The following is a 20,634-nucleotide window of genomic DNA, read 5'->3' as shown; positions in this document are numbered from 1 at the left end:
CAGAATGATTCAATGCTTAATGTGAATGTATTCTTTTCATTCAGGCCAACTTGTTGCATGACAGACTGGCCCAAATCTTCGAACTCACAATCCGGTAAGTTGCTCCCTTGCAACATAAAGAAAGAAAAGCAGGTGCGCTTCCTCTGAAAACTGCCCTTGGTTGAGGCAGTGGGTGCTCAGATTTAAATAGAACTTAAGTGAAAAAAAAAGAATAGTGGAGCTGCCGACGCGTTTCGGCCGTAGCCTTCCTCAGAGCAGATTAAAGTATAGAGATACCATTTTAAGAAAAGTGCTTGCGTGCGTATAGTACATTAATGTACCGGTATGCAGTCAATACTTGGTCTTTAACGGTGACTAACGGTCATCTATTGTCATCCTCTCTCCATTCTCTGTAGGCCTCCTCCCAGTCCGTCCGGAGTGGTGTCCATCACATCCGGTCTCCCACAGCGCCAGTCTGTCCCCGTGTACGAAATGAAGTTCCCGGACCTTTGCGTCTACTGAACGACCACACACACACACACGCGCGCACACACATACACACCCACCTTCGTATTACTACACTTGTGAGGACAGCATTAGGAGGGTGATTTTAGGACACGTAATTTGTCACGCACTGATTTACAAGCCCACAATGTGCCTCGCTGGCCCAAGTTGTGAGAGATGGGCTTTGGCAATGTTTTGGTACACGTCATTTGTCACACACTAAAGTTTAAGCCCTAAACCCTTCTCAACTTCTAGTAGATTTGTATAATAAATGCAGTAATACAAACACACACACACCGTGGTATATACATACAGCCCTTAGTCCACAAATACAACATCACACAGTTCCACCGAGTCGAAGTTTCTAAACATTCTGAAGGGAACACAACACGTATGTTCCGAAACATGAGCTTCTCATACAAACGAACACAAACATATGAGCACAGGACTGTGTTCACGGCTAACACATTGCACGCATACAGAGCATTCATTGTCCGTCGCCCACAGAAACCATATGCAGGAAGCGGTGGAAATGGAGAAAAACTGTTCATATCATTTCATTGGACAACAGACACGAGTCGCATGTCAAATCAAACGACTGAAACAACGTCAAACTAAATGCTGAAAGAGTAGGTCCTTCAAATGGAACTACACTACGGCAAAAAGTGTATAGGACCAGACTTGTATGTACGTACTTCACCCGGAAGCAGTCTTTTTTTTCTCTTTTTCTTTTATTTTTCGACCAACCACAACACGGCTTTCATGCCCTGTGAATGTAAAACGGATCTGCAAAGCGTCAACTTAACTCATATAGAGAATTATCCTATAAACGGTGAGCCAGCTACATGTTTTTCGGCATGTGAGACCAGCTAATACACATCTCTTAAGGAGTGTATCATTTTGTATTGAGCAATAAGCCTGATAAATCTACAAAATGTATCTATTTTTGCTGCCAGCTTTGTGCTGTTGTAGGGTAGCTGACCGCCAGGTTAAGACGACGCTAAAGCATTTCTTAGCGGAATAGCGGGCTCGCCGCATGCTGCGCGCTAATTATCACCGTATATTAAGTAAAAAGGAAACGGATTGAGTGTTTAAAATAATGTGTGTTTAAAATAATGATAATAAAAAACAGAGGAAATAGCAATATACAATAATATAAACTAACGTGTCAGACTCGGAGACATGCAAACCAGATTAACATTATATATATATATATATATATATATATATATATATATATATATAGTTTTTATGTAGGCTAAAGAGTGTTTGATAGACATTGGTCATCTGTATGTTGCTATGCTCACTCAGATCTCTTGGTACCCTCTATTGAATTAACACCAACATTATTAAAAGTAATTTATAATGCTGGTTAATTATTAAAACTAATGTATAATATTGGATAGACCTGAATATGGCCAGGCCGACAGTCTTGAATTGAATGTAATTTAATATGATATAGGTACTGTGCATTCTGTTGAACCAGGAGTTGCACTTGGTGATGTCTTTCAGTGTTTGTCTTCAAGTCTTTGGGCCGCAGTGTTGAACAAACCTTTTATCTAAAACAAATACTAGAAGTCTTCCTTAGCTTCGCCTTTTTAGAGCACTTTCATTGGCGTGTGTGCCTTTTCACACCAGCAAATTTAGTACATTTTATGAATGATTTTGGGCTTGTTTTCTTCTCTGTAAAGTTGCTTGTAAATATTGGTAGTTGTAATTATTTTGGGGCTATTTTCAGTATAACCACTTTAACACGTACGTACATCTGCTATTTAAAAAATATTTTGAGGGTGAAAAAAATAATAAACTACAAATATTGAAAAAACGTTACGGAAAAACAAGCCCAAAGTCACTTATAATAAGCAGACTTGGCAACACTGCTGCCTCGGCAATGGGGGCGACGGAGCGTGGTTTGTGACATTTGCTGCCACCAAAGACATGCACATTGTCCAATCAGAAGCCAGAAGTAGAACGGCACCTGTAAACATGATACACAGCCAATCATAATGCACTGAATGCACTGCCTCTAAAATGTTAAGGCAAGGCAATTTTAATTTGAGCAAAATTACAGAGTTTAATTCCAAAACAAGTTGGAAAAAAGCAATTAATCTCCATGTACAAATTGATTGCTTCTGCTGGAAAGATGACAACTGTAGTTCAAGTTTGATGAGATTGTGTAACTTGTTTGCTTAGATTATGTCCGTTAAGGATGACATGTTAACCAGCAATTTATGACAATGTGAGCACCACTTCTGAATGGAGGATGATGATGATAATGATATTGTATACCTTACAATACATTCCTATAAGTCAGTGGTTTTCAACCTTTTTCATATCAATGTCCATTATTTATCTTAGAATATTTTGTTATCGTTGGATAAGATTGTGTCCACAATTTCATGCTGTATTGATGGGGTACCATAGGAGAGACAACAGGCAAACGATGATCAAAATAACATTGTTTCTACATTATCTAATGGTGTAGACTAATTGGGCTGACTTAAAGATCTATAAGGGTCCATTTGGTTACCTCTTCCATCATTTTGCTGCGTACCACCTCAATCCTCCTCAAGGATCATGGTAGTCCCCAGACCACTGGTTGAGAATCACTGCTATACGAGATTTGAAATGTGTTGAGTTACATTTTCACTAGTGGGGGACATCACATACATTATCAACATGAATATCTAAACAGTATTTTTCTTTTTACTGTATTACTCTTCAAATGACTTTTGATAGTAGCTTGTAATAAGTCAGGTGTTATAGGTATACGTCTATCTGTCCTGTTTATTGCTACTAATATGTGTTATCTCATGCATTTGTATTTGTCTGTTGGCTCTAGAGCCTCTTTGGGGAACTTTCTAGATTATGAAGAATCCGGCGTCCAGTGGAATCCATGTCTTATATAACATAGTCTTATAGGTTCCAATTCTGTGCTGTATTCGTGGACTTGTTCATCATAACCTACTTCATGTAGAGAACCAAATGACTTACTTTGCCAAAGACAGCAGTCACTCCCTCCCCCGTCTTACTATTAACAGATCACACATGGACCATTGATATGCACGAGCTGCGTCGGCAGCTTAATTTGTAGCTTGGTAAAAGGTGTGAATGGGGCAGCCAATTTTATGGAGCCCATTCTTTTTTTTCTCACCTCCGTCTTTCAGCAGCCTACGCTACGCATCTGTTATGGGGATTGGGGACGCGTTCTAGCGTGCACCGCACCGTGCCTGCGAGTGCAGGTACGGCACTTATTGGCAAGTGTTGGTACCACGCCGTGGTACTGTATGCTACAACTTCAAGCATGACATCACTGGCTAATTGGCCAGCTTGAAAAAGTTGTGGTCACGCGTTTAATTTAAAGAATGACACATCCACTGCGATCCATAACTTGGACATGCTGTTCGGTTAGGATCCATTGTAATATGTTTGGTTTCAGATGGTGAGTGGGCACTGTACTGTATGTATAAGAGGGTTTAAGAATTGAAGAGTACGTAATGGAGTATGTTTTATGTACACCGGGGATAGAGATAATGTGTTTAAGAGATGGTGGCTCGGTACGTTTAAAGTTGACATGGTTTGGTTGGTTTTCAGAATGCGCTTAAATTATACCCACGGCTGTGAGGGTCCGAAATAAATACCTTGTTGTTGACCCGGAGATGCTTTTAAGCATCAGCACAATGCGATGTCTTACCTTGACATGTACGGAGGAGGCATTTTTAGGACTGTTGTCACTTCATTGGAAATGCTTTGTCTGAATGAACTGCATGACTATACCGTCTGTCGTATCATTGCTGTCGGGGCAAGAAACGTCTTGTCTCCACTTTTGTTTCTGAATTAACTCCCTGCAGCGTCACAAAAGTATCGGATCCACAAGCTGGAAACACGGTGTGAAGCGATGCGTTTTGAATTTGAATCCTGATAAGTAACATTTTTGGACAGAGAAGATACAGTGTTGGTTATGGGACGCAATTAAAATAGTCTGTAAATCAGGTATTGACAGAACAGCTGCCAGTGGAATGAACGAGGACCCTTTCTTTCTGCCCCCTAATTTTCCAATTAGCAGTAAAGTTCCCTAATTAACTGTCTCATTAAGTCGCTTACAGTTACAGTATGACCTCTATGAATGAGTCATTATCTAGCGTATTATATATTTTTGTATAGATTGTATTATTGCTTGAGTTTGTTGCCGGGGAGATTTGCTTGTGTCGTTTTCCTGGAGGAAGTGGCCGTTTATTTCAATCTGGTGATGTCACAGGTTCACTGTGATGTCACTGGTGCCCTGTGATGTTACAGATTTGAATACTTTATTACCTTAACGTCATTGTCATTAAGTTTGCAAATGTACGGCATAGTGCAGTAAAACGCTTCAGCGTGATGTCACTGCTTCACACACACACACACACACACACACACAAACATCAAATATAAAATGTAATATATAATATCTATATTAAATTCCGCTTGTGGGTTGATTCTGAAGGCAATGTTTAATGGGTGAGAAATGCCCCAAAACATGACATTGTTTGTCTTAGGTTAGGTCACAGATGTGATATGCCCATATATGGACACCACTTGAAACTGGATTTTTCGGGCCGTGGCTTGACATGTCCTCTACATTTCATAATTATTTCAAACATTGTTTGTATAACAACCATACGTTGGAAAACAAATATGTAATGTTTGTAGAATATAATATAATAATATCAGAGCCACTGTGAATCAATGTTTTCTGCTTAATTAGATAAAAATGTAGATGTACTCTTCTTTGGAATTAACCCAATCGCTCAGCAGAGTAGCACTTGGAAGATGTTAAGGTTACTGTTTAATGATTAATGAATGACTATTTACAGTAGCTAATTTCTCCCAATCTATTTGTAGTCATTTTGCCAATTCGTAAGGAGCGTTGGCAGACTACATAGCCCGTAGGAGTATGTGTAGCGACAAATATCACCCTCCCCGTCCGGCTTCCCTCCCTCCGAACATGGCCATTTGTGTTCGTATCGACCAGTGGTTCTCAAAGTTTTAACCCACTTTAACCCTATTTTGTACTTTGGAAAATCTGAAAGTTTGAAAGTTTATGGAAACATTGTAACAATTTTGCCAACACAAATCTGATCTGAGGATCCCTGGCAACATTTTCAGATGTGGGATCCATGGCCAAAAGCATATACATTTGGGGAAACAAGACAGAATTTTTTTTGACAACCGCTGGTATAGATGCCCGAACAAGCTGGATGCACCACCGCGGTGGATTTGAACCCCTAACCTCCACAGTGGTGGAAAAGCATAACCCCTGCAGAACTTGAACCCCAAATATTAACTGATTAACGTGATGTTTGGGCAGAACAATCCAACAATGCTGACACTGACAGGTGTATTTACGTAGATTAGCAAATGCAATACACATCTTTGTGACACTACAAGATCTGGTATCAAGTGTTGATGACATTGATGGTGACTTATCAGTCGATCAATTGATTGATTTAGTAGAATATTCTCATTAGGCCAGTAGTTCTCAAAGTGTGGTCCAGGTACCCTTAGGGTTTACTGAGGGGGTGCTAAATGAGTAAATGTATCCTTACAGGTCTGTAATTCTGAGAGTGTATAGGTTACAAATGGAACCAAATGGACCATTACGGGTCCATTAGAGTTATGTGGGTCCTTGGAATTAAGAGTTTGAGAACCACTGTGTTGGATGGTCCTGAACTCATTTCTTGCTGGAGAATACCTCAATTGAACTTTCATCAGCGACCATACTATGACCACTATTTCTCATGGCTTTGGGACCATGTGGGGGTCCAAATGGACCCTATACGGGTCTATAAAAGTGTACATGTTGATGTCCAGTTGGTTCCATTTGTACACTCAGTTAAATGAACACAAGATTTTACCCATAGATAAATAAGAAAGAAATGTGGTACAAATAGGCGTCTGTGAACTAATGCATATCAAACTAAATGTGAAACAATTTGAACAATGCTGGTGGGGATTTTCAATCAATACTATTCTATAGTTCATACTATTCTATAGTCCCGTGTCAATTATCGGTGTAATAGGCCTATAGGCTACTCATATGTACTCAGTCATTAAACAACCAAAAGTAAAATAAAAATATTTTCAGATGGAAAACACGAAAAACAAAAAAATACCTTAAATCCATTGGTTTTATCTTTGTACAGAGGTGACAAAGTTCATCTTATTTTCAGTCCCACCTTGCATTACAATCAAACTGTTCTCTGAATTATTAAGGGATAACTCATGCCTGGCCAAATGGCTCCTCAAGGTGTGTTAAGCCTCTGGCTTAAAGACAAAGCTTACAGTATGTTGAGCAGTGAATATGTGTGCATATCAGAGATTAATTAATGTAATGAATGCGATTACAATAAAAACTGTTTCTATCACAGACGTTTTTTCTTTCTTTATTTCTTAAGGAAGAGACAAAATAAAGCTTGAATTATCCCCTTTCAATCTGTAAAGTTCTTGTTTAATAAAAACACTGTAGACTTGTTATGTGTACTTCCTGTCAAGAAATTCTGTGCATGATAGTGTCAGAGTTGGGAGTGCTCGTTGGATATCACTCAACAGCCCGGCGTACCACCTGTTTTGAATTTGCACATAATGCAGGAGGCAGCAGGAGGTTGCTTTACTAAAAACGAGTGCTTCCAAAACAAATCACCTGCAAGGAATTTCTTGACAGGAAGTAGCACATAAGTCTGCAGTGGATTTTTATGAAACAAACACTTTGCAGATAGAAAGAGGATCGATATTTCAAGCTTTTCGCACAGCAGCGATGTTGATGAGTTTGACGTTGTTTAATAAAATCAGATAGGATGAATGGGCTGTCAATTGGAAGTTGCACCTAGCTGGCAAGATAGCCATTGGCCACGGTCGTCATTTGTGTGGCAGCCACAGTGGGCACCCCTCACTTTTTCGGTACTATATTGAAAAATATTTTCAAATAGTTCAAATAGCCTAGCTCACGTGTCGATGTAAATTGGCTAGTTTAACTATTTAGAATGTTTTTACAATGTAATATGGCTAATAAGTTTAGGGATGTTGGGGTGCACCTTTACTGAGAAATGTTACAAATGTAGGCCTATATCCTGTTGTGTGGTTTGACCACTTGTTGACAAGTGCTACTGCCTGCCGTTAAAAATGTTATTTCTTCCCTTTGAACTTTGAACAACTTTGAGACAACTTTGAACTTCATTTGACATTGTTGCACAAAGATAGGTAAATTGATGCAGATTATAGCTATTGGGTCAATTGGCTACAAAGAAATCAGCTTATATATGGCCATGTGGAAGAGACGCATTATAAACCTTGTTGAAATCTAGTTTTTTATTCAAGAAAATACAAACACAGCTGCATTCATTACATCATTATTTGATTCCCTCTTCCTCTCCTTCTTCCTCCTCTCCTTCCTCTTCCTCTCCTTCCTCTTCCCCTTCTTCCTCTCCTTCTTCCTCCTCTCCTTCCTCTTCCTCTCCTTCCTCTTCCTCCGCTTCTTCCTCTTTCACCTGTTCTACCATTGGTCGATGACTGTGTGTGTGTCCCTTTATGACTGTGCCGATTGGTCGATGACTGTGTGTGTGTTCCTTTATGTCTGGCCTGCCTGGCCTGTGTACAGACAGACAGACAGACAGACATCAGCAGATGGATGCTTGGCTATCGCGTGTGCTCACCAATAACAACGGGCATCTAAATAGACCTCAAGACTCACCGGTTGTGGGTTTGGTTCCCTCCCTGGCTCAGGGGCCTGTTGTGGGTTTGGTTCCCTCCCTGGCTCAGGGGCCTGCTTGGCCCCTCAGAGGTCTCTCCTCTCTCTGGCTCCCGACTGCCCTCATCACTGCTTCATTCACATAAAAACACACATTTACAGTTTACTTTCATTCATTCTTTATAGTTTCATGTTTTAGTTTTCATTAAGTTGTATTTATTTGCACAATAAAAACAAACAAAAACAATAAAAGGTAAAATTATTAAAAGACAGACAATAAGTGCAGGTAGGCCTACTAAGTAGTATAATCAAAAGGTATGTTCCAACATAGAAACACACATTTAGTCTTTTCAGAGTCGCTGGGGTGATTTGTTTATTTTTGTAACACCAGTTCTTACTGTACAAGCAATCAAAGATTTGCCTATACTAGGATTTCCAGGAGCAAATATAACTTTGTGACCCAGGGGCATAGCGCCCTCTAGTGGCAGAGATGTTAGACTTCAGCGCACTATATAGAGGCACTATGAGTCATGCATGTTCAACGTTTCCATCTTATCCTATCTCCCATTTAGAACAGTAAAGGTATAGGGTAAGACTGCCGCGGTGTGGCCACAAGTGGTAGTTGGCTTGCACGGGCCGGGAATTGGGAAGATTACTACTCAAGCACTTCTGTTTTCCCGACTCTGCAAATGAGAGTAGAATAAATAGCTGCTCACAATAGCTGCAGTATAACTGGGGGGAGGGATGGGATGAGGGAGGGAAACAAAATGGTATGTTCAAACTGTACTAAATTGTTGAAACCTATTACCAATAAACATATATTAAAAAAACAAAACAATAGCTGCAGTATCTTTCTCCAGAAACCTTGGGTGTCTGATCAGCACAACGGACAGCGATGTAGCGATGTAGTAGAGCAGAAAGGTCTGAGAAGATCGTAACCGGCTCAGGGCTAAAAGTTGTTTTTTAACGCTGCCGTTTCACTCTCGCAGACAATACATGGCTATTAAAAAACGTATACACCAGCCACAGACAACGTGTTAACTCTTTCTTTGCTGCTAGCTGGTAGCATAAATGTAGTTAACCTATGCCAGTGCCTGCGTCCACTTTAAGATAATCGGTTTCCTCCCCGCTGTAGCCCCATGCACACACACTCACTGTAACCATATTGGCTATCATTAACATTAGCGCACACTGTTTACCTGTCACCAGAAACGTTTACATGTCAAGAGCCATGCGAGACAAAGTCACAAATGACATCCGAACTTTGGATGGCTGACGATCACCGAGGACAGCGCTCGTAGATTCCGAGTTATGGAGGTTTGATTGCTTTGAACTGAGGTAAATGGAGAGGAGTTGTAACGTCCCATAGCTGGTGGTGATGGAGGCGTTGCATAGCAACCAGATCAATGATAAAAGCTGCTCTGGGGCTCAACCAAAATATAGTATAATTGGGGGGGGGGGGGGGGGGGGTACGAACATGATAACGTCCCATAGCTGGAGGGTACGAATATATTCGTACTTCGCAGTAAAATAATTAAGCTCTGTGCGTCACTGGGGTTCCAGTAATTCTCAACTTTAATGACAATCATTGAAATTCCATTTGAAGTATTCCCCAGTTTGTTATGCATTAGTTCACGGATTTGTTACAATTGTGTATTTTAGTTTTGTTCTGGAACCCCAATCTATGCAATACGTAGGCCTATACATTGATAATTTTACTCAATCTCAGTTACAGACCCATAAGTGTCCATTTGGACCCCGGACCAAATGTTGAGAAACAGCGTGCTAGCCTTCAAAATGTCACCTGTTAGAGTCCTGGTGTGACGTCATGTCTTCAGACCTGTTAGAGTCCTGCTGTGATGTCATGTCTTCAGATCTGTTAGAGTCCTGCTGTGACGTCATGTCTTCAGATCTGTTAGAGTCCTGCTGTGACGTCATGTCTTCAGATCTGTTAGAGTCCTGGTGTGACGTCATGTCTTCAGATGTGTTAGAGTCCTGGTGTGACGTCATGTCTTCAGATGTGTTAGAGTCCTGGTGTGACGTCATGTCTTCAGATGTGTTAGAGTCCTGCTGTGATGTCATGTCTTTGCCTGTCTGTGTGCTCTGCTCGCTATGTGAGTCCTGCAAGGTTAACATAGTTAAATAAAACTAACAAAAACTAGAACTGACAGAGCATTTTAGAGTTAAAGTGGTAATAATGTAAACTCTATATGCCGATTATATTCATAAAATATAACTCGTACAACTGGGGTGTTTAATGAATTTCTCCCAATGTTTTTAGCTGTGCCAGTTTTAAGCTTTTTAAAGGAAAATCAACAGCGACAATAGCTGATCTACAAGCTGATCTAGCTGATCTACGTATAGCTGATCTACAAGCTCACAACAACACATCACAATGTGATGCTTTGTGAGCTTCTTTCTGACCTTGTTGAATATCGCCCGATTACCCCATATTACGGAAACTAAAAAACTAAAATAAGTAAATAAAAATAAAATAATAATACTAAACTGACATTTTAAACAACGTCAATGCAATAGAAAAGAAAATGCTAAACTATAATAACCTTGGAATCCTGATGCGAGGCTCCTGCCTGAGGCCCAGCTGTCTCCTCCACCTCCTCACTAGACTGTAAAGTTATTAGAACAAAGGCATGGGCGTCAATCATGGGGGGACGGGGGGACGCAAAGTCACATGTGACCCCCCCAAAGGTTATTTAGGAGTAATGAGTTCTTGTTTTATCGCCGTTTAATGGAGTCATCAATCTTGTCTTGCCACTGAAACACCGTAGCTGGTTCCCGCTAGGCCAGATACGGCTATTTCCATATCCGGAGATTTCGATCTACATCTGGGTCAATCAATGTTTACGTCCACGAATGGAGAATGGAGTCTGGAGTGGATTATCGCGGCCACTTTGTTTTACAAGAGATCCTCCCATACACCTTGTTTTATGGACATAGTATAACACACGGTGGCCCCCCGCATGTCCGCAAATACGCTAATAGCCAGGGCTTATGAATAAAAGTAATCCTGTAATCCATGTAATGAAACTTCAACTTTGTACAGCTATTGTTCGGATTCCTTCAAACAATGCAGCAGTAATAAGTAAGTAAATACGACGGCAGCTTTATAAAACCGTAAAAAATACCCCCGTATCTGTGCGCATTGTGCGAGTGTGTGTCCCCTGCTAACCTTTACTTGGATTTGTGCACCTGCACCCCATGTTTTAAAAAGCATTATAAAAACTAGAAAAAGTGCCCTTCTGGGCACAGGTCTCCACCAGGATTTCTTCCTCAGCCTAGTGGGAATATGCGTGCACAGTTTCATCGCAATCGGACGCTGCGTTGAGGAGTTGTGGCGATTTGTACAAAGCGGGCTACTCCTGAAAACTGTAGGAGCCAATCGTGGCCAATCAGGATGGAATATGAGAAATCAAACAAACCTGTCTTGATCACATGACTATGGAGATCATGTGTACCGATTTGCGTGAAATTTGGATAAAATCTGAAGGAGTAATAATAGAAAATGTGTTTTACATATGTCGGCCTCCTGGTGGCGCTATAAAGAGCAGATGTGAAAAAATCCAGGCAAAGGTTTTTCCTTGGCCTCTAGGGAGTTGGCATACAAAGTTATCCACAGATCCGTGCAGTTAGAGGTAAAAACACTTTTCGGCCAGTTATAGCGCCACCTTGAGGCTGAGTTGAAATTGTTCATGTGGCATTTCGTCCTCGGCCTAGTGGGAATGTGGGTGCACAATTTCACGGAAATCACGCGATGTGTTCATGATTTGCAGCATTTTGTTTGAAACTGAGCACTCCTGTGAACTTTGGAAGCCAATCTTAACCAATCAGGATGGAGTCTGAGAAATCTGAAAGACCGGTTTTGTTGAATGGCTCTAGAGAGACTGTGTACCAATTTGCGTGATGTTTGGACAAAATCTGTAGGTGTACTGTGCAAAAACTTGTTTTGCACAAAGCGGCCTCCTGGTGGCGCTATAACAGGCCGTTCTGGAAAGTTTGGGGCAGAGGTTCATCGTTGGCATCCAGGGAGTGTGTGCAAAATTTGGCATCGACCGGGTTAACGGTGGCCGAGATTAGCTGCTCACGGACACACGGACACACACACGGACGGACGGACACAAGGACACACGGACGGACGGAGTGCAAAACATACTCTCCCCCCATGCCTTCGGCCTGGTGGAGACAATAACAATGAAGCTAAACAAAACTGGCTTTAAAATCCCATTAAAACTGATAAACATGACATGACGAAAACTACTAACAAAACAAACGTAATGGAAAACTTCTACCATGCTAGAGTGGGGTGTTTGGCGTGTTTTCGGGGGGCGACTGGCCCTCATGCAGGAGGGCTTGGGACCATTGCAGTGGTCCGAGGGCAGGCTGTGGTTGAAGGGAGCGGAGGCCATGCACTCTGCGGCCGTTCTGTCGCACACACACTGCAGTCTGTCACACACAGCCACGCCCCGACCTGCACAGTACAGTGGTGGGCACAGTGAAAAACACGTTTATTTGAGTACCGTACTTCTCCCATTGTCTACCTTCATTCATTCATTTGTCCTCACTAATGCTCATTATAATATTGTTTCTGTCTACTCACTCTATCTCAGAGGAGGACTGTGGACAGTTCAGAAACACACCTATCAGGGAAATCATTCGTAGGCATGTTTTTATTCATGCAAGAACAATATGGCTGCCTGATATTATCATGCTAACTTTCCATTAGCAGAAAGCCTAGTGGCTTTCCCTCCAAGGGAAATATTGTACTTTTGACGGCACTACACTTCTATGAAAGGGGGAAAAGCAACTTTCTGAATGAACCTGTTTCAAATTGGGAACATTTCAGAACCTCAGATACCAATTCACAAGACATTTTATTGTGACACGTTGTACGTGACAACGTCGTGACATATTCTCTTTTGGTTTCAAAAAAATATTTCTTAACTTGGGGAAAATGTATTAAACTTCACTGCTTCCCGGACTGCACAGGGCACCAGCCATGTGTTTTGTTGTTATAGACTTAAGTACATACTTCCAAAGTAAAGTTTTTTCCTTTCTCAGAACTCGTGCACCCCCCCCAGATGTTCAGAAAATGCCACACTTTCAGAACCCCTGCTTTACACTCACATCGTGGTTTGCCGTTCTGGCAGCTGATTTGAGCATTGAGCTTCCTGTCTTTCTTACATCTCAGAGAACGAATGTGATTCATACAGCACTGATGAAAGAAACAGCACCTGAGAGAGAGAGAGAGAGAGGTAGTGTTTAAAATACAGCATTCAAACACAAACACGCACAGACGTCACTGCCGGGGGGAAACCATGTATATCCTTTTTTTAACCATTGAAAAAGTGAAATCAAATCAATGAACAAAATCTGGCTATAGTTTCACTACTCTTGTGACGCAAAAAGGTCTGTATATCTTTTTTTGTATAGTAGGATATTATACCGATGTATGTGTGTGTGTGTATATATTATATATACATATTTATTTCAAAAAGAGAAATAAACCTTTAAAGGAAGGAACTGCACACTCAGGGAACAAAGACGGACAACTTACTGCATCATCAACTTATTTATTAGAACGACGAAGCTCACGGCGAGACGCGTCGTGCTAATAAATAAGTTGATGATGCAGTAAGTTGTCCGTCTTTGTTCCCTGAGTGTGCAGTCCCTTCCTTAGAAGGTTTATTTCTCTTTTTGAAGTCTATGCCTGCTAACTAGACTTACAAAGTATTCAAACTTTGAAGTTTTCAAATTGCAATATGCCCCTCTGAGATGTAGCGGAGTAGGAGATGGCCTATAATTAAGTATTGGCCTACTAAAGTAAAGCAAAAGTACCGTATCATTGTACTGAAACACAGCACTTAAGTTAATGTACTGTAGGGACTTCACCTGTCCAGTAGGTCCAGTGGCGTTCCGGCTCCCTCCTGACCGCAGTGACATCCGTACATCTCGTACTGATGAGGGCAGCGGCCTGTCGCACAGCGCAGCATTTCGCCCAGCGCTGCCATCTGCTGGCGCGGTCGGCCGTCTGCACCGTAGAGAGTGAACGAGCCACTGCATTCTGTGGGAACGGACCAGAGACACGCGCCATAGTAGTTCTTGATACAATGTGACATTACAGAATGAAATAATGAATCGCCCTGAACCAGGAGCGCTAACTTATTATCACTGCCAAGGGTGCTCAGCCCAACCCCCCCTCCACCAAGTCCCCAGCCAAAGCGGTTTAACGTGAATGGATTGGTGGAGGGGGTTGGGGGGGGGGGGGGCACCAGGGGGAGCACTCCTGCACCCTCTAAGTCAGCAACCATCCCTGTACAAACATTAAAGTTGTTGTCAGAACTGGCCAGCTCCATATATGGAGCTCATGGGTCAGAGAGAGACAATCATTAGCAATTTTCACCCTAGTTGGGGTGAATCAAAGCTGTGGACAGTAGTACTGTACTGTCCACAGCTTTGATTCACCCCAACTAGGGTGAGAATATATCTGTACCGTCTGCTTGTATACATATTGAACCTCTGGACAGTAGGTTATTACTGTACCATACCTGTGCTGTCAGCTTGTAAGTGCAGGTCGGTTAGTCCCACAGACTCTAGCATAGACAACGCAAAGAATGGCATGGCTCGCTTCCTGGACACCCATGGACCTGCACGCAAACACACACACACACACACACACACACACACACACACACACACACACACACACACACACACACACACACACACACACGCACACACACACAGAAAGAAAGAATAATCGTTAAGCTAATTGATACTATAGCAACCCTATTTGTGCCGTGTCAAAATGAAAAGGGCTTTGTCCAAACCGTCAGTGTCTGTCTCCTGGGAACTGTCCAACTTCTCGTCCTCCTTACACGGACGTCCTTCCTCCTCACCCGCCGTCCTCTCTCCGGTCTCCTTGCTCCGTGTCTCCTGGCTTCCTGTCTCCTTGCTTCCTACTGTCTCTAGACCTGTCACAATTATTTGAGATAATCACAATTTTATTAGATTTTTTTTTTGCAAAGAATTGTCATCAATCATCATAATCATTTCCATGTTGAAAATGTTCATATATTTTCAAACATTTTCTGAAATAGTTCAAATAGCAGGTCTACAAGCTAAAAAAAAGAAAAAAACGTGTTGCTATGCGACACGTTTTGAACTTGTAGATCTGCTATTTAGACTTCTTTGGGAAGTACACAATAATTAAATATTATACGTTATTTATCTGCCCTTTGCAACTTTTATTTACAAAGCCTAAGAAAAAGCCAAAAAATAAATGTCATGTCGCAATTAACGGAGTCATAATTAAAGGAGAATTCCGGACCAACAGTTTTCTTACCTTTATCTGATGTTATTATATCCAAGAAGGAGTGGTAGAGCTGAAATAATTACATAACTCCATCCCAAGGCCAGCACAGCCGACGGCTCCAAGGGGTACTACAGCAGTCCATTTAGGTCAATTTAGGACCAAAAGAACACAGTGGATACCGGATACTAGTAATGAAAAATCATGAAATACAATCATGATCTGCTGTTCAACCCATTGCGCACGTTCGGAGCTGAAAAAGAGTTGGTCCAGAATTCTCCTTTAATGGAGCAACATGTCATAACGGTGACAGTCCTACCTGTCTCCTTGCTCCCTGCCGCCTCCCTCCTCTCCTCAGGGTGGATGTAGATCTGGTCAGATCTCGGTCTGAAGAGTGCTTGCAGGGTTGTGGGTGGTCTGAAGGGGGGACGTGTGGGCAGGGGCATTTGCATGGTTGTGGTCATAGATGGCACGGCCTCTGGTCCTGGAAACACAACCATTTTGTTGATGATAGACCTGAGGCCGATTAAAAAAACGTCTAAACAGTTTTCTGAAACATGTATTTTATCGTCGCTGTCGGGTGGAAATCTCATATGTCCCAAAATGTTACTTTTCAGGACGTAGCGAGCTCCAATTGCGTCGCTTCGTGCCGAGTTCCAAGCTTGTAGATCTGCTACTTTTGATGCTTTCGTGTGACGCTATAGTACGATCAAGGTGGGCATTCATTTACGCAAAAAAGCATGAAAAGTTAAATGTGGGGATAAGGTTTCTGAACGACAGCAATGATAGCCTATATGTAGGTAGTTTACATGTCGTAAAATCTAAAATGAGACAGATGCTTGCCAGAATTGAATGAGTTCAATTACACATGTGGTCTGCAAAGATACCAGTTTCTGTACATGGGACAATAATTGTGGTTAACAAAAGTGGCACATTTAAGTGTTTTAACCATATTCTAATCATTGTCACAATCTTTCATCTTTAATCACAATTATTTTGGCTGCAGTAATCGTGACGTGACATTGCCATAGCGTCTCACAGCATGTGTAAACATACCAGACTTTGAGGAAGCGGTGGCGAGTCGGGACGAGTGTCCAATTGTGCGCGGCCGTGGAGGTCCCATTGTTGCCATGGTAATGATGGCTTGTGATGGAGAAAGGAGGGTGGGTCAGTCAGAGGGAAGTTAATGAAGAGGTCAGACCAGGTTGACTTTTGGTTGGACTGACGCCTGAAATACCAATGATTGGTGAAACACTAAAAGCAATGATTCTCAACCGTGTTTAACCACGTAAACCCGATGTTGAGCAGAGTCCCTCTAGTGACCTGTCTGTTTTCGCTCTACATACAATATCTTCCCTGATAATAGCCGGTCATTCTTCTCATTTCCCACCTGTTCGCCCTCCTGTTGGGTCCATGATGGGAATGCTGGTCGTCAGCGGAAAAGCATCGTCAGCCTCTTGAAAGTCTTGGGCGGTTGACGTGGTGAGTGTAGTTGCTGACGATGTGGTGTTTGTGATTTGTGGTTGAAGATCTGTGACTAAACTCAAAGGAACAAAATATGTCTTTACTGTCACTGTTTTTGACATTGTTTTAAAGCACATTTGTGCTGTACTTAAGTACAATGTGAGGTACTTAAATTATTATTAGTTCATATTTAAAGCCATTGATGGAAAGCTACCATCATACATCACGTTGCTATTAAAATGGAAAATAAATACTCGCCAGACCCGTTCAAGTGAATGGCTTAAACTAGAGGTCCCATCCATACAATCCGAACTAGGAAAGTCAGCTTTTTGCTTCGATGCCCCAACCACATGGAACACTTTACAGCAAACATTGAAAATTAATACCCCAATATCCTATGGTCAATTTAACACCCTGCTTTTGAACCTCCCTACCTCAATATGTAACTGTTTTTAATTTATGTTTTGTCTCATTGTCTATATAATATGTCTTTGCCTTACATGAAGATTTGTTTTGTGTTTTATACCTGCATGTCTTTAATTGTTTTATATAATGTATGTAATCTCGTCAGCTTTGAAAATGAGGGAACCTCAATTGCTCTTTCGAGAATAAATAAAGGTTTCAATCAATTATATCTGATTGATTGTTACTAGTTACTTGCAGAATTAGATTATTAATATAGACTGGAAATAATGAATACATTTCAAGAATTTAATGTTATTGTCCACCTGTGTGCCGTCCTGTTGAACCTGTGATGGAACTGCTGGTCGTCCACGGCAACGCTTCATGAGCCCCTTCAGAGTATGGGATGGTTGTCATGGTGACTGTAGTTGACATTGACAACGGCGATTCTTCATCGGTCTCGTCAGAGTCTGTCATGGTTGCCATGGTTACTGTAGTTGTTGGTGTCGTTGTTGTGGTTGTGAGATCTTGGACTAAACGCAGAGGATCATAGCATGTCTTTAATGCCACTGTGTACTTGAGTACACTTTTGAGGTACTGTACGAGTGTTTCCATTTGCAATACTTCTACTGCAAATATTGTACACTTTTTTAATCCACTGCATTTATTTGACAGCTTTAGTTACTAGTTACTTTGTAGCTTTAGACTATTAATACAACACAGGATGAACAAGTAAAATCGGGAAGTGATGAAACAAAAACAATAGAATTAAAGCTGATTGTGATCTAGTTTGTGTTCTATGATTTTCCATTATAGCGAAAACAGCCAATCTACAAGCTGAGCTTACCGTGCCCGGTGGCTACCGAGTTCCTCTCATCTTCATCATCGCTATCATTGTCCTCCTCAGAGGAAGTGGAGATGGTGGTGGCAATGTCATCATCATCATCATCAGTAATATCCTCCTCTTCCTCAGAAGAGTGTTCTGTATGTGCAGGGATGGTGGTGGCTGTATCATCATCATCATCATTGACATCCTTTTCTTCAGAGGACCGCTGTGTATCTGTGGAGAAGGTTGTCGCGGTATCAAGGTTATTATGTTTTAGTTCTGTTTGTATACATTTAGTTTTAGTTTCGTAATGTAATATGAATTGGGGCAAAATGCAGCAAGGTGTGGAAAAATTGCAAAACTAGCCAATCTATGTATTTTTGCTATCTGAAGATTTTTGACAAAGACTAACTGACTAAGGTCATCCCTCTTAGGTTAAGTTAGTTTTGTATGTATGCACATACCAGTTTCAGTTCAACCTTGTTTTTATTACTTGCGCGAGCAGAGCGCAAGTACTGTTTTAGGCTGCATATGTCGGTGAGTCCCTAGGCCAATCAGCGATTGTGAATTTTTGGTGACATCCCTGGCCAATCTGGGATTGTGTATTGTCTTTGGTGGCGTCGCTCGGCCAATCAGAGCACATGTTGGAAGCTTGCTGCGTATGCCGGTGGCCCCTCGACTGATTGGATTGGGTCCGTATGTTGGTGGCGTTGCTTGGCCAATCAGGGATTGGCTGATGACGTGGATGTGGATGATGTAACCAATTTGAGTTTCAAAGTTATACTGTATATAGGGAACTTAAAACATAACTTAAAAAGTCCATGGGTGCTGATAGTGTCCGTTTCTATTTACCCATTTGCCGAAGAAGCTTGCATTGGGAAAGAGAACATGCACGTTGGGTCAAACTAGCTGCCACCAGTTTGACACCCCTGGTTGTCAAACTGGTGGAAGACTCTAAGTTAAGACTAGAAGACTAAGTTAATTGATAGTTTGAAATAGAAGTTATTATGTTAAAACATGTATTATCTTTTTACGTTGCTATTACTTTAGCCTTAATTTTGATTTTGACGGTTTCATGGCCAACTTATGTGAAAAGTGCAAGTTGGCAGCTCGACAAAGTGCATTTCTAGTTTCCATTTCAGTTAACCAAAAGGTTTCTTCAAATTCAAGTTTTTGTTATTCCGTTAGTTTTAATTAACTAATCACCTTCTGTATCCTCTTCAGAAGATTGTTCTGTCTGTGTGGAGAGGGTGGAGGTCGTATCTTCATCAGAAGTTGGTTCTTGTGTGGACATGGATGTAGAATCCTCATCAGAAGATAGTTCTGTCTGTGTGGAGAGTGTGGAGGTATTATCTTCATCAGAAGGTAGATCTTGTGAGGAGATGGTGGCAGTGGTTTTGATACTGCTGTCACTGGGTCTTGCAGATGTAGATGAGGTCGTTTTTACAATGGTGACAGTGTCTTGACCTTAAACAGAAAGCAGACACATTATTTAGTTAAAGCAGTGATTCTCAAACATTTCATTTTAAGGACCCCAGTTTATTAGTCATTATAGGCCACGGACCCCACATAACTCTAAAGCCCACACCAAAGAGGACAAAACTTTTTTTTTAAGGTAAACCACACCAATGCAACACATTAAGTTGCATTGGTGTGGTTTACCTTAAAAACTGTTTCGTCCCAACACGACCCTTTGGTGTGGTTTGGGCTTATGAGTGTACAAATGGAACCAAATGGACCCTTATGGATCCATTTTGGTTTCATTTGTACACTCAGCGTTACCATTCATTACGCTGGCTGGAACATCCCTAAGGACCCATTTGTTTTAGAACCACTGAGTTAAAGCGTATACATTTAGTTTGTTTATCGGTTTAAATTTGTCAGCTTGATTGACACGTACTGGCCTTGTCTTCATCCTCCCCTCCTTCCTTGGATGTGTCTTGCAGAACGACCAGGGCTATTTCACTGGGAGTTGTAGTTCTTCTTCCAGGAGGAGATGTAGGCACCAGGGTGTGTAGTCTCATTGATGTTTCAATGCTAGACATCTCCTGAAGCGTTTCTTCAAAGCCCAGCACTGGGTTGTGGGTAGTCTGTGTGGGAGGAGAGGAGGAGTGTGTTCTCCTCTCTTCCTCCTCCTCCAACTCCAACTCCTCCCCCACTTCTGTGATGTTTTCTCCTTCCTCAGCCTCCACTGAAGACACACAACACACACATAACAAAACACAGAGCACACAGAACATCACAGGACACATGCATTATCCAAATCCCAGTACTCAAACGTCTTCCTCTTTGCCTCGTGTCTCAGAAATTGTTTGTGTCCCAAATGTCAATAGGCTATATGCTTTTGGAGGAGCTGAGGGCAAGGAGAGAGGAGCCGGATACAACAGGTGAATCCTGCATGTCTCCCTT

The 20,634-nt window shown here is 41.6% G+C and overlaps 2 protein-coding genes across 4 annotated transcripts in view; one reads left to right on the top strand and one right to left on the bottom strand.

Moving 5' to 3' along the window:
* efr3a (EFR3 homolog A) overlaps positions 1-1,584 on the top strand; it is a 91,701-nt gene extending 90,117 nt beyond the window's left edge. For all 3 annotated transcript variants that reach the window (XM_083782340.1, XM_083782339.1, XM_083782338.1), the window contains 2 exons: positions 45-94; positions 396-1,584. In XM_083782340.1, coding sequence (XP_083638466.1) covers positions 45-94; positions 396-501 — 156 coding nt within the window. In that variant the 3' untranslated portion in view covers positions 502-1,584. The remainder of the gene's footprint in view (positions 1-44; positions 95-395) is intronic.
* The window catches only part of LOC310871284 (tripartite motif-containing protein 16-like), a gene marked incomplete at both ends in the record, with an annotated part of 503,649 nt that overhangs the window by 93,059 nt on the left and 389,956 nt on the right, over positions 1-20,634 (bottom strand). The gene's annotated exons all lie outside the window — the stretch shown is intronic.

This window comes from Protomyctophum parallelum, assembly GCF_964188405.1.
Source record: "Protomyctophum parallelum genome assembly, chromosome: 14".
In the NCBI taxonomy this organism is placed as follows: Eukaryota; Metazoa; Chordata; class Actinopteri; order Myctophiformes; family Myctophidae; genus Protomyctophum; species Protomyctophum parallelum.
Note: the sequence above shows the minus strand (reverse complement) of the source record. Positions and strands in the feature narration are given on the sequence as shown.